The sequence below is a fragment of the Oncorhynchus clarkii genome, chromosome 13 (genome assembly GCF_045791955.1).
Source record: "Oncorhynchus clarkii lewisi isolate Uvic-CL-2024 chromosome 13, UVic_Ocla_1.0, whole genome shotgun sequence".
Lineage (NCBI taxonomy): Eukaryota > Metazoa > Chordata > Actinopteri > Salmoniformes > Salmonidae > Oncorhynchus > Oncorhynchus clarkii.
This window is the reverse complement of record NC_092159.1, coordinates 38351058-38366823: the sequence shown is the minus strand read 5'-3', so window position 1 is coordinate 38366823 and position 15766 is coordinate 38351058. Positions and strand designations below refer to the sequence as shown.

At 43.8% G+C, this 15766-nt stretch overlaps 1 protein-coding gene across 2 annotated transcripts in view; it reads left to right on the top strand.

Annotated features, from left to right (window-relative positions):
* The window catches only part of LOC139364654 (telethonin-like), a 33536-nt gene extending 18493 nt beyond the window's left edge, over nt 1-15043 (top strand). The window contains exons 2-3 of one of the 2 annotated variants that reach the window (XM_071101583.1): nt 11985-12410; nt 12753-15043. In XM_071101583.1, the coding sequence (XP_070957684.1) occupies nt 12262-12410; nt 12753-13143 (540 nt within the window). In that variant the 5' untranslated portion in view covers nt 11985-12261 and the 3' untranslated portion in view covers nt 13144-15043. Of the gene's footprint in view, nt 1-11876; nt 12411-12752 lie in introns of those variants that run through there. The other variant, XM_071101582.1, reaches the window with a different exon arrangement.
* Nucleotides 15044-15766: the final 723 nt, after the last annotated feature.

Genomic DNA, 15766 nt, shown 5'->3' with positions numbered 1-15766 from the left:
TTAATGTGTCCACGGGGAGCTCTAAACTCCCTGTCACATGTCGGCATGGTGTGGTCACAGCTCCAACACTGTGGCTCACCCATGCCTGCTGTGAGCCACGCCCCACAGAGATAGCCTCTGACCTGGCCCAATCTGGCCTGTCCTGGGCGTGCTCGTCCCTTTGGGTCCACAGGGGGTGTGTGGATGAGGATGTTGATGGGTTGATGGTCAGCTGTCTATAATGTTACATGAGAAGGACACTGGTGAGGGTACATCTCACAACAGGGCAGCAGCATGTTTCTTAGAAAATAGACAGTGGCATCATTCCCATAGGGGGAACAAAGGCACACTCCCTCAGATTTGTCCTGTTTTAAACATTTTCAGATGTTAAATGAATTACTCAACTTCATTTTTAAGCCCACATTTTATAATTATTTATTTGAACAGTGAGACAGAATAACAAAACAATCCAGAAAAATGCATGTCAAAAATGTTATAACATTTTAATGAGGGAAATAAGTATTTGACCCCCTCTCAACCAGAAAGATTTCTGGCTCCCAGGTGTCTTTTATACAGGGGCTCCATGCAAGATCTCACCTCGTGGAGTTGCAATGATCATGAGAACGGTGAGGAATCAGCTCAGAACTACACGGGAGGATCTTGTCAATGATCTCAAGGCAGCTGGGACCATAGTCACCAAGAAAACAATTGGTAACACTCTACGCCGTGAAGGACTGAAATCCTACAGCGCCCGCAAGGTCCCCCTGCTCAAGAAAGAACATATACATGCCCGTCTGAAGTTTGCCAATTAACATCTGAATGATTGAGGACAACTGGGTTAAAGTGTTGTGGTCAGATGAGACCAAAATGGAGCTCTTTGGCATCAACTGAACTCACTGTGTTTGGAGGAGGAGGAATTCTCTCTATGACCCCAAGAACCCCATCCCCACCGTCAAACATGGAGGTGGAAACATTATGCTTTGGGGGTGTTTTTCTGCTAAGGGGACAGGACAACTTCACTGCATCAAAGGGACGATGGACGGGGCCATGTATCATCAAATCTTGGGTGAGAACCTCCTTCCCTCAGCCAGGGCATTGAAAATGGGTCGTGGAGGGTATTCCAGCATGACAATGACCCAAAACACACGGCCAAAGCAACAAAGGAGTGGCTCAAGAAGAAGCACATTCAGGTCCTGGAGTGGCCTAGCCAGTCTCCAGACCTTAATCCCATAGAAAATCTGTGGAGGGAGCTGAAGATCGAGGTGCCAAACGTCAGCCCCGAAATCTTAATGACTTGAAGAAGATCTGCAAAGAGGAGTGGGACAAAATCCCTCCTGAGATGTGTGCAAACCTGGGGGCCAACTACAAGAAATGTTTGACCTCTGATTGCCAACAAGGGTTTTTCCACCAAGTACTAAGTCATATTTTGTAGAGGGGTCAAATACTTATTTCCCTCATTAAAATGCAAATCCAATTTTGACATGCGTTTTTCTGGATTTTCTTGTTGTTATTCTGTCTCTCACTGTTCAAATAAACCTACCATTAAAATTATAGACTGATCCTTTCTTTGTCAGTGGGCAAACGTACAAAATCAGCATATTGTGGAGGGGACACACTGACTGGACCAGGCAAAGAGTACCCCCCTCTATTCCCCCAAGTAAGTGGTTCCTTCCAAGTTGCACAGAGCAAAGAGATGCCTAGACAAGATGCTAGATATTCTAGAGTCTAATAGTTGCAGTATTGTCAGTGGAGGAGAGAGAGCGTAGAGTGACACTGGATTTTAGCTGCCAGTAATGGGCAGGAGGTATGTTTGCAAATTAATTTAATCAAGCTATGTGGCCTATTGATTATTTTTTGATGAATAAATAAAACCAAAATGTTTTGCTGTTTCTCTGTAATACTTCATTTGATCTTCTTGTTCATCTTTCGATGTTGATCATTTTCCTGCACAGCAGGAAAGGCTTCTAAAGTTCGTAATTTCCACTTTGAAATTTCAGACTTGACTTGCCCTGCTGAAAAACGATTCAACCCCTAATCCACATAATAATTTACATTTCATGTTGCTCAGGACTATATTCCTGCTGTAGCAAACTGGTTCAAATTAAGATCCTACCTCCGTAGCCACTTATCAATTTGATGAAGTTGGAAATTCATAGACAGAGCTATACATGCAAAGATTGACAGACATTTAGTTTGTTCTTTAAAAAATCTAATGACAAATAGATACACAATTGACTAAAATGTATTTAATTATTGGCTTATGACACTATATACCAGTGTGCCAGTTGTACTTAACTCCTAAGGCATAAAAGTTCTTAAAGAATCAATGTCCATCGTTCATTTAAATGACAATTGAACCGGTAAAGTGGTATAGATATATTTAAAAGCTGTTCTCTCTCCCTCCCTCCCTCCCTCCCTCCCTCCAGCAGCTGAGGCTGACTGTATAGTTATGTAACAGAGAGATATCACCTTGGCACTCTGTAGGGGGCTGCCAGGGGAAGGAATGATCATCCTGCCAGGATCACCTTATCACGGCTCTCCCTTAGGAAACTTCTACACTGAAGGCCTCATTAGAATAGTGATGTGACAATAAATCCATGAACAGAGGAACTTTGAGTACCCATGCAGGTGCCTATCACACTTACTGTCAGGCAGCTGCGTCCCCGCCAGACATGTGACTTGTGTTGTTGTTGTGTGCTTAAAGGCCCAATGCGGCCATTTTTATTTCAATATCTAAGTGTTTCTGGGATACAATTAAGTAACTTGCTGTGATTGTTTTCAATTCAAATGGAAGTATGTTGTACATTTTCACAATTATTAGTACAAAACTCAAAACAGATCATCAAGTAAGTCAGTTGATTCGAGCTCTAAGCGCATTTTCAATTGACTAAGTACAACACATAAAATCACACGGTCACTTTTTCACCGAACTGAATTGTTTCCCATTGCAATACACGTTCGTATATAGTAATTGCCTTTCGCAATGCAATGCTCACACTACTTTTGATATGATTCTTTACATTTTACATGTCAATTGGTTTGTCTACAGATTTCGAGAGCTACATCATGAAAACGTATGGCTGTAAAGTAGAAACATAAAAAGTGTGATATATTTAAGCAATAAGGTCAGAGGGCGTGTGATATATGGCCAATAGTCCACGGCTAAGGGCTGTTCTTATGCCCGACGCAGCGCCATGCTCTTATGAACTGAGCCACATACAGGACCACTACAATACAATACTGTAAAATACAATACACAATTGCAATACAGGTGGAAGATGTATGATTGCCATCCCCACAAGCGTACCACACTCCTTCATGCCATGGATGAGGCATACAATGATTTCAATCCAGACCTATGTCAGGCTTGGATTCACCATGCCAAAATGTTTTTCCTCAGGTTCATAAACAATGAGAATATTTACTGCGATTTTGATGAGAACCTATGGCCAAATGCAAACTACTGCCTGCTAAACATGATGTTTGTTTAATTTCTTTCATTTGATTACATTGTGAAATATGTCTTCAATGAGCACACCTTTGATCACACATGGGATAGAAATTATGAAAATGTGATGTTCAGTCAATTTCTATGGGTGTACAACTGTATTGCCTCATGTGAAAACAATATAATGTACTGTAATTTACACTGCTGTGACATACTACATTCAAAGGGCAATTTTGAAACATATATCATCATATATATTTTTTCTATTGGATTCACTGGTAATTAAATTCCCGGCTTCAGCATTTAATTGTCGTTTGTCGTTGTTTACCCATGTGCTGACGCTGTTCCTGTTTTGTTACCTGTCTGTTCCTGAATAAATGCTGACTCCCCGTACCTACTTCTCATGTCCAGCGTCGGTCATTACAGAATGCTGAAGCCATCATACAAAGCCTCGGGGAGTGCTGGCGTTCCGGGTGGTGGTGATGTTGGGTCCGGGGTCCACCACCGATGGAACTGGGGGTACCTAAGCCAGCTTGTCGGGCTGTCACGCCCTAGCTGGCTCGAGAGGTTCGTGCCCCGGTTGGCTCGGAAGGTGCCCATCCCACATCTGGCCTTAGCCAGATTGTCAGGTTTTTCCGCCCAGCCGGCTCGTCAGGTTTTTCCGCCCAGCCGGCTCGTCAGGCTGCTACGCCTCTGCCGGATCATCGGGCTTCCACGCCTCAGCGGGATCGTCAGGCTTTCACACCCCAGCCAGATTGTCGGGCTCCCATGCCTCAGCCGGCTCGCCGGCCCCCCATGCCTCAGCCGGCTCGCCAGGCCCCCCATGCCTCAGCCGGCTCGCCAGGCCCCCCATGCCTCAGCCGGCTCGCCAGGCCCCCCATGCCTCAGCCGGTTTGTCCAGTGCCGGTTTGTCCAATTGTCACGTGACCCCACACCACTTTTCAAAGATGAGATTCACTGCAAGCTGAAGTCTCTTGTGGAAAGTGGAGACATTATGCAAAAAATAATATGAGTTCATGAAAGTAGACAATTCAATCAAGAACGTTATTCATGCCTTACCAAAAATCCACAAACTTTTGGATAAGCCACCAGGGGAGACCTATTGTGGCCTCCATTGGCTCATTGACTGAAAATATTGCTATGTTTGTAGATTTCTTTCTAAAACCCAGTGTGGTGTCACTCCCTGTATATGTACGCGATTCTATAGACATGATTAACACCATGATTAACACTCAAAAAATGCACAATATGAATGGGGAGATGCTTATGGCTTGCTCTGATGTTTAATCCCTGCATACTCCATCAGGGAGGCCTAGAAGCCATGGCACACTGTCTTAGTCAACGACCCACTGACACACTGTCTTAGTCAACGACCCACTGGCACACTGTCTTAGTCAATGACCCACTGGCACACTGTCTTAGTCAACGACCCACTGGCACACTGTCTTAGTCAACGACCCACTGGCACACTGTCTTAGTCAACGACCCACTGGCACACTGTCTTAGTCAACGACCCACTGGCACACTGTCTTAGTCAACGACCCACTGGCACACGGTCTTAGTCAACGACCCACTGGCACACTGTCTTAGTCAACGACCCACTGGCACACTGTCTTAGTCAACGACCCACTGGCACACTGTCTTAGTCAACGACCCACTGGCACACTGTCTTAGTCAACGACCCACTGGTACACTGTCTTAGTCAACGACCCACTGGTACACTGTCTTAGTCAACGACCCACTGGCACATTGTCTTAGTCAACGACCCACTGGCACACTGTCTTAGTCAACGACCCACTGGCACACTGTCTTAGTCAACGACCCACTGGTACACTGTCTTAGTCAACGACCCACTGGCACACTGTCTTAGTCAACGACCCACTGGTACACTGTCTTAGTCAACGACCCACTGGTACACTGTCTTAGTCAACAACCCACTGGTACACTCCCTCGCACTAACTATATTGTTGAACTGGCTGAGATTGTTCTGACTAAGAACTTTTTCATGTTTGAAAATGACATGTTCATTCAACAGAAGGGAAGAGCTATGGGTAGTGAAAATGGCTCCAAATTATGCAAATCTGTATGTGGGGCTGTATGACGAATGTTATTTTTTCAGCCCTAACAATTCAATCTTGCACCACATCAGGCTCTGGAAATGCTTCATTGATGACGTATTCCTTACATTCCTGGATCGATTACGCTCTTTCATCAATACAAGCAGTGAACATTTGAAAAATTTGCCCTCACCTTTGATGCACATGAAACAAGTTTTCTTAACATTCTGATTAACCTCTACAGGATCGGTGGGTCCCCCCACAGGATGGTTGAGCTAACGTAGGCTAATGCGATTAGCATTAGGTTGTAAGTAACAAGAACATTTCCCAGGACATAGACATATCTGATAGTCAAAAAGCTTAAATTCTTATAAATCTAACTGCACTGTCAAATTTACAGTAGCTATTACAGTGAAATAATACCATGCTATTGTTTGAGGAGAGTGCACAGTTATGAACTTGAAAAGTTATTAATGAACCAATTAGGCACATTTGGGCAGTCTTGATACAACATTTTGAACATCATTGTAATGCTTCATTGGATCAGTCTAAAACTTTGCACATACACTGCTGTCATCTAGAGCCCAAAATCTAAATTGTGCCTGGGCTGGAATAATACATTATGGCCTTTCTCTTGCATTTCAAAGACGATGGTAAAAATAAAAATGCATGTTTTTTTCTTTGTGTTATCTTTTACCAGATCTAATGTATTATATTATCCTACATTAATTTCACATTTCCACAAACCTCAAAGTGTTTCCTTTCAAAGGGTATCAAGAATATGCATATCCTAGCTTCAGGTCCTGAGCTACAGGCAGTTCGATTTGGGTATGTCATTTTAGGCGAAAATTGGGAAAAAAAAGGGTGGATCTTTAGCACGGACCTATACAGGAAGATGACGGAGAGGAATTCCCTGTTACGTGGAGACAGCTTTCACCCTACACGCTTAAAAAAGAGCCTCCATACCCCTTCAGCCAATACAGTTGCATACGCAGGATTTGAAGTACACAGGGTGACTATGACAAACAAGCCGAATGTCTGGATGAGCGTATCAGACAACGGGGTTACCCAGAGGAATGGCTGCATGACGCAAGGGATCGTTATAAAAATATGACCCAAGATGACAGCCTCATGCCCAAACCACCCCGTTCAATGCCTCCTTCAGTGCTCCTCACTTGGTAAACAGTTCGACCACATGATTAAAAAACACTGGGACATCTTGAGCACTGATCCACAACGGGAAAAAACGTTTAAAGAACCCCCGCGGGCAGTCTTCAGACGCGCCCCCAACATCAGTCAAATGGTGGTGAGGTCGGATCTTCCACCAGTGCCACGTAGTACATTCTTAGACAACGTGCCGGACGGTAATTATAGATGTGGCCGATGTACCCAGTGTAACTTTACGAACAACTGCACAATGTTCAATCACCATATAACAGGCAAGGCCATTAAGAATAAGGGTGTCATTAGGGTACTAGACCCCCTAAGAACAATGTCTAATTGCTGACACAAGAAAGCAACGTTTGGGAGAAAAACAATTAAACCTACACACAGTACCCCATATTGTCTAATTTCTAAGTTTATTACAAATAAAAAAACAAAATACCTTAACATAAATATTCAGACCCTTTGCTATGAGACACAAAATTAAGCTCAGTTGCATCCTGTTTGTCACGCCCTGACCTTAGAGAGCCTTTTAATGTCTTTATTTGGTTTGGTCAGGGTGTGATTTGGGGTGGGCATTCTATGGTTTGTTTTCTATAATTTTGTGTTTCTATGTTTTGGCTGAGCATGGTTCTCAATCAGGGACAGCTGTCTATCATTGTCTCTGATTGGGAACCATACTTTGGTAGCCCTTTTTTCCTCCTTTCGTTGTGGGTAGTTATCTTTGTTATGGGCACTATAGCCCTCTTAAGCTTCACGGTCGTTTTGTATTGTTTATTGTTTTTGTTGGCGACATTATCCAAATAAAATAATGTAATGTACACTCACCACGCTCACCACACTGCGCTTTGGTCTTCCTTCAACGACGGCCGTGACACTGTTTCCATTGACATCCTTGAGATGTTTCTAACACTTGATTGGAGTTCATCTGTGGTAAATTTTATTGATTGGTCATGATTTGGAAAGGCACACACTGGTCTACATAACATTCCACAGTGGATGTCAAAGCAAAAAACAAGCCATGAGGTCGAAGGAATTGTACGTAGAGCTCCGGGACAGGATTGTGTCGAGGCACAGATCTGGGGAAGGGAACCAAAACATTTTTGTAGCATTGAAGGTCCCCAAGAACACAAAGGCCTCCATCATTCTTAAATGGAACAAGTTTGGAACCACCAAGACTCTTCCTAGAGCTGGCCGCCCGGCCAAACTGAGCAATCCGGGGAGAAGGAAGTTGACCAAGGGAGGTGGTAAGGGAGGCTACCAAGAACTCGATGGTCACTCTAACAGAGCTCCAGAGTTCCTCTGTGGAGATGGGAGAACCTTCCAGAAGGACAATCATCTCTGCAGCAATCCACCAATCAGGCCTTTATCGTAGAGTGGCCAGACCGAAGCCATTCCTCGTTAAAAAGGCACATGACAGCCCACTTGGAGTTTGCCAAAATGACCTAAAGCACTCTCAGACCATGAGAAACAAGATTCTCTGCTCTGATGAAACGAAGATTGAGCTCTTTGGCCTGAATGCCAAGTGTCACGTCTGGAGGAAACCTGGCACCATCCCTACGGTGATGCATGGTGGTGGCAGCATCATGCTGTGGGGATGTCTCTCAGTATCAGGGAGACAAGTCAGAATCGAGGGAAAGATGAACGGAGCAAAGTACAGAGAGATCCTTGATGAAAACCTAATCCAAAGTGCTCAGGCCCTCATACTAGGGCGAAGAATCACCTTCCAACAGGACAACGACCCTAAGCACACAGCCAAGACAAAGCAGGAGTGGCTTCGGGACAAGAATCTGAATGTCTTTGAGTGGCCCAGTCAGAGCCCGGACTTGAACCCAAATAAACATCTCTGTTGATACCTGAAAATAGATGTGAAGCAACACTCCCAATCCATCCTGACAGAGCTTGAAAGGATCTGCAGAGAAGAATGGGAGAAACTAGGTGCGCCAAGCATGTAGTGTCATATCCAAGAAGACTCGAGGCTGTAATCCCTGCCAAAGGTGCTTCAACAAAGTACTAAGTAACGGGTCTGAATACTTATGTAAATGTGATAAACATTTGCTCAAATATCTAAAAACCTGTTTTTCCTTGTTCATTATGGGGTATTTAAGTATTTAAGCATCAGCTGTCTGAGCAGCTTACCAATCACTGTACCTGTACACAGCCCATCTGTAAATAGCATTTGCACACACTGTACATAAACAGAAACTGAATGATTATCTTATCAAATGTCTAAAAACAGAGACCGAGGGATTATCGTATCAAATGTCTAAACAGATACTGAGTGATTATCGTATCAAATGTCTAAACAGATACTAAGTGATTATCGTATCAAATGTCTAAACAGATACTGAGTGATTATCGTATCAAATGTCTAAACAGATACTAAGTGATTATCGTATCAAATGTCTAAACAGATACTGAGTGATTGTCGTATCAAATGTCTAAACAGATACTGAGTGATTATCTTATTAAATGTCAAAATGGGTTTAGTTCTGTTTTTTGAAAAGGAGAATGATCTCATTGCATAAGTATGCCTCGAGACGTACTAGGTTTCTGCAATTGGAATCCTGAACTGAAGTGACATTTTATGGTTGTCATGGCTGCATAACACATAGTGTGTGAGTGCGTGTGTGCATCTGCAATGTGATATCTTACATACATTGTGTCATTACGGTACATGTCTTAGACATGTGAATAGGAATATATTGCTGTATTTAGGGGACATTTTTACAAGGTTTTATTTGAGGACATTTAAACTAAATGATGTACATGCATATATTAATTGAAACACATAACTCATAACTAATGTATTAGATCAAGTTAAGGGAGAGGAACGAATCCAATACTTAATAATTGTTTGTATTATCCGATAACTGTGCAGCTGTGTAAAATATTGTACATTGAAGAATAGATTAATATCTAGTTTCTATATTCATTTGAAAGCAAAAGATACATGTATTCTTGCTATGCAGGTGTTATATATTGGATGACATCAGTGCCGGATGCGGAAGAGTTAGTCATTGAAAGATTGGCTGGTAGTGACACCGAGGCAACATTTCATGTGTGCGTGTGTGTGTGTGTATATGTGTGTACGTGTTTTGTTTGTGTGCGTTTTGTGTGTGTGCGTGAGAGAGAAATCTTTAAGGCTGTAACCTGAGAGACTCTTGGCTGGAGTGGGTCTCTGTCATCAGACTAATAAATCAGAGATAGAAGTCACAGTCCAGTCACAGTGACTGACGAAACACTGTTACAACACAGCTAATAAGGTAAATAACAGATTCACAAGGTACTGTACTCTGACTTGTGTTCTACTTACCGTAGTTTATACAAAACAAGAGTTGGTCCCTTGGTCAATGCCTTAGCCTGGTACCTGTTCTGTAGCACGTATAGCCTTGCTTTATCCAAAACAGACTGACCACCTGCCTACAGAACATCACCTTTGATCTTGAGTCTCTAAAAGGAACTTTTACCCCAAATATAGCCAGGCCGTACATGCCAGGGCTCTCCAGGGTTACAAGAAGAGACAACCCTAAGTAAGCCCTGCAGTTTCACACTGCTAACTACCAAGATAACTGTTAGTTTCACACTGCTAGCTACCAAGATAACTGTCAGTTTTACACTGCTAGCTACCAAGATAACTGTCAGTTTCACACTGCTAGCTACCAAGATAACTGTCAGTTTCACACTGCTAGCTACCAAAATAACTGTTAGTTTCACACTGCTAGCTACCAAGATAACTGTCAGTTTCACACTGCTAGCTACCAAGATAACTGTCAGTTTCACACTGCTAGCTACCAAGATAACTGTCAGTTTCACACTGCTAGCTACCAAGATAACTGTCAGTTTCACACTGCTAGCTATCAAGATAACTGTCAGTTTCAAAATCTGTTTGTATGTTTATGTACAGTATATGTACATGTACACTGAGTATACCAAACATGCCTTATGCCTTCAGAACGGCCTCAATTCACCCGGGCATTGACTCTACAAGGTGTCGAAAGCATTCCACAGGGATGCTGGCCCATGTTAACTCCAATGCTTCCCACAGTTGTGTCAAGTTGGCTGGATGTCCTTTGGGTGGTGGACCATTCTTGATACACACGGTAAACTGTTGAGTTTGAAAAACTAAGCAGTGTTGCAGTTCTTGACACAAACCAGTGCACCTGGCACCTGCTACCATACCCTGTTCAAAGGTACTTGCATGTTTTGTCTTGCCCATTCACCTTTCGAATGGCACACACACAATCCATGTCTCAATTGTATCAAGGTTTAAACATCCTTCTTTAACCTGCCTCCTCCCCTTCATCTACACTGATCGAAGTGATTTAACAGGTGACATCAATAAGGGATCATAGCTTTCATCTGGATTCACCTATGTCATGGAAAGAGTTCTTAATGTTTTCTATGCTCAATCTATGTATTCTCTTTTGAGGCAATAGAGTTTCCCCTCAGCACCCAGCATTATTAGCATGGGCTGATCTCTTTCCACATTAGTGTTCTGCCACCGGTTGCTATATGTACATCAAGACCTAAGCTCTATTCAGATGCCAGCTCTCAGAAACCTCCCACCTGTGTGCTCGTGTGTGTTTACATGTCTCTGAACACTGGGTCTGATAGTGCTCTTAAGAGGGAAACTTTCCACTTCATTTGATAACCGGATGTCCCTCAATTTAGCATGTTAGGTCAGGGTGATTATAGAGGGGATTGGGGGTATAATTTGGGTATCAGGGGATTCTGAGTACAATTACCGGTAACACACCCACTCCCATTTCTTTACCGCACTCTCTTTCTCTCTCCCCCAGCCACCTCCTCTCTCTCTCTCTCTCTCTCTTCCTCTCTCCCCAAGCCACCCCCTCTCTCTTCCTCTCTCCCCCAGCCACCTCCCTCTCTTCCTCTCTCCCCCAGCCACCTCCCTCTCTCTCTCTTCCTCTCTCCCCCAGCCACCTCCCTCTCTCTTCCTCTCTCCCCCAGCCACCTCCCTCTCTCCCCCAGCCACCTCCCTCTCTCTTCCTCTCTCCCCCAGCCACCTCCCTCTCTCTCTCTCTCTTCCTCTCTCCCCCAGCCACCTCCCTCTCTTCCTCTCTCCCCCAGCCACCTCCCTCTCTCTTCCTCTCTCCCCCAGCCACCTCCCTCTCTCTTCCTCTCTCCCCCAGCCACCTCCCTCTCTCCCCCAGCCACCTCCCTCTCTCCCCCAGCCACCTCCCTCTCTCTTTCTCAACAGCTGCCCTGAGTCAGTCAGTTCTAACTCCTGGGACAAAGTCAGGGACGGGCCGCTCTTGGTGTCAGGTGTCAGCACACACTAGCTGTGGAGTGACAACATGGCTTAGAAATAGCAGCAGGGCTTCTATAAAGGAGATAGACGGGCATGTTCCCAGACACAGACAGCAGAGACCACCAGACCATCACCACCACCACAGAGGCAAGAGAGAGGAGAGAGCTGCCTGAACCATCACAGATTACCTTGGCTAGCAACTACAGACAGACAGATAATCCAGAGAGAAGAACACCCAACACAGAGACACCAAGACAGACAGATAGATAGAGTCCTAGAAGCTAACGGAGGTGATAAAAACAGATATAAGGACAGAACTTCACCCACACAGAACCGTGATAATGCAGGTGTGTACCGTTGTTGAGAAGCGTGCTGGGGCCGTGGTGGGGGCTGAGCTGGCCTGCAGCGTACATGAAGAGAACCAGGCTCAGAGGGAGAGCTACAAAGCCGACTGGAACAGCGTTAACATGAAGACCCGAGCCATGGACAGGTGAGACACAGCCTTTTGACAAACTGTATTAATTACTTCTGGTAGATAGAACATATTGAACAACATTAAGTAATTTCTTCTTATATAAAATATCCAATAACAATAAAGCAAGACGTTCTCCTATATTACCCTGTGAGTCATCATACTCAAGACTAGCCTACTGTATAATGTATCTTAGTTATAATAACTGTCAGGCTAATCTATCAGCTGACTGTAAAATGTAATGATTTTCATTTCGCTGGTAGGACTCTCTGCTTGATACTGTAAGAGATTGGAGTTTGAAAATCTCTGAGCAATGTCCAACTGTTCATTCCTAACTGTGAGGGTCTCATCTCTCCACAGGCAGACAATGAACATGAACGATGATTCTCGTAGGGAGACCTACACTCGTCAGTGGGAGGCTCGCTCTCTGGCCCAGGCCTGTCCCTCGGGGGTGTACAGAGTGGGCACCGTGGAGAGGGGTGTGAGAGAGCACCAGCTTCTGCCCAAGAGGAACACCCTGCCGCTGCCCATCTTCACCCCTGCACAGCTGGGCATCCGGCTGGGTCGCGGAGCACCACACACCCAGGAGGACCTCCGTCCCTTCCTCATCTCCGACGGTGTCTGCCCTGACAAGAGGGCCGTGGTTGAGATCACACAGGACCTGCCTCCCGCCAAGCCACTCAGGATGGAGTTCGCCAAGGCGCCCAAAGCACTGGGCCGCTCCGTGTCACAGGAGGCCCAGAGAGGGTGAAGGAAGAGGAGAGGAACAATGGACGTTAGAGTGAAAGGTTAACTTTGGTGCTCAGTCCTTCAGATAACAGCATGGAGGGATGTGTATAGATTTATTCCTAGTGACATTTATTCCATCCCTATTCCCTAGTAGTGCCGTCACACAGTGTATACCTTTCCTGTTTCATTAAGTATTATATGTATACTAGGGACATGTCCAATGTCATACTGTTTGTTATACAAGGTATTATTTGCTTAGAGAGCTGATGGCATCTTTTGATTGACAGAAAGGTGTGTTTCAGCAGTGCCATCAACTAATCTCCCTGTTGACTGGAAAAGACCAGACTGTCCTTGTCACGTCTACACACTGAATAAACTGCCCCTGTCCCCCTGCCTGGCTAAAGCCAGCTGTGGATAAGCCACACAGCATAGTATGGCATTCTGACCGCATTGTGTGCAGTGGTACATTCTGACCGCATTGTGTGCAGTGGTACATTCTGACCGCATTGTCATATTATGGCAATGACACCTCACAGTATTGAGACAACAGGACATTTAATATGCTCAACCAATGTGCTTATGAGGATGTATTTTTTGATATATTCACATGGAATGATGCACAGATGAGGGAGGTGAGGGAAGGGACATATGAAGATATCAAAGATGCTTCAAAAGGGACAGAGTGGGAGAGAGCAGAAGAGAATTGGAACTGTAGAGAGGAACAAGAAAGTGGGCACGGAGGGAGGGGTGGGCTCAACATACCTTGGCATCCATCCCTCTTCTTTCATAAGAATGGAGAGCTGGTGAGCCTCCAGACCTTCAGAAGTCCTTGACACACTCTAATCCTGGGTGAGAGGACAGAACGGTACAACATGATCCCACACTGGGAACCCAGACAAAGGAGCCACCTGGGCACAGACGTCAATTCAACATCTATTCCACGTTGGTTCAATGTCATTTCATTGAAATGATGTGGAAACAACGTTGATTCAACCAGTGTGTGCCCAGTGGGAGGTTTGTGTGTGCTGACATGTCTGGATGGTCCCGGGTCAGGACTCAAGTCATTGATATAGACTGACTACTTGTATGATCAAGACTTATCGTATATATTTCAAACAACGTGTCATTTGACAGTGTTTGAGCTGATCGGCCCACCTAGCTGTGTGTTAATGTTGACATCTGATGTATCTGGTAGAGTTAGTGAACAGATCATACAGAATAATGTGAGTCTCTACTGTTGTAAAGGAAAGTGGGGTAAGTTGAGCCATTTCTTACATTCAGCATCACTCTGTCAAGGGAAATATAGTATTCTTTCTAACAAAGATGTCTACATGTATTTCAGGATGTTGTGTATCCCTGGAAATAAACCGAATTCATGTAAACATTGTAATTTTGAAAGCATAGTTTGTCCAAAAAAAGGGGTCTCTTGACACAACTTATTTGAGCAGGGGGCCGGGTAAGTTAAGCCGTCTACAAATTTCAGTACTGAATGAAATATTACCACTAACTGTTTCCCAAACACAATTCAACACCACTACAATCACTTTTTTGTCTTGTAATAATTTGAAGCATCTTTTAACACTTGTCATTGGCTCAACCATTTACCCCACTGCCGTTGGCTCAACTTACCCCAAGGCAAACATTTTGACTAAATCAGCCCACACAGCTACAAGGATGCACTTTCATGCTAGGTTTAGGACCTCATATTGAAGCTTATAGAGACCCAAAATGATGTATAGAACAATTTTTCACAGACTCCATGAAATTATGACCTCTTCCTAAATATTTTGTCAAATTATTAATTTTGTGTATGGCTTCCTAGATACAACTAACCCGTTTGGCTCAACTTATCCCACTCTCCACTATCTGTTTTCATGTGTTGGGTTTATATTTTTGTATAATAAAATCTGAAGTGCTTTTCACTTTTTTTCCTGTGTTAACCTGTTTAATACAACCATCAAAGACCACACACACACACACACACACACACACACACACACACACACACACACACACACACACACACACACACACACACACACACACACACACACACACACACACACACACACACACACACACACACACACACACACACACAGTAAATGGGGAGTGGTGATGATAGATTAATCAACGCCTGACTGATTATCAGCTGTAAACAACATGGCTAACTCATGACCTTGCACCTACAGGCTTCTGTTCAGGCAGCAACAGCTGAACTGGGGGCTTATATATCTTTTTTGTATTGAAAATCAAGTCTGAACTTTCAAAGTGATTATTACAAACTTCAGAAAATTTGTCAAACTTCAAATACACTACAAGTTTTACATTTCCTGAAAGTTCCCCTGCAACAGGGTGATACAGTTAGTGCCTAACATCTTACCATAAGGATGGAAACGTAAAACTTGTAAACTGACTGAGCTGGACATCTCTACAGAATTATTGTTTATACAGTGCATTAGGAAAGTATTCAGACATTTTGTTACGTTACAGCCTCATAATGAAATGTATTAAATGGTTTCCCACCCCCTTATCAATCTACACACAATACCTCATAATGAAAAAGCAAAAACAGGTTTTTAGAATTTTTTGCAAATTCATAAAAAAATAAATGAAAACAGAAATATCACATTTACATAAGTATT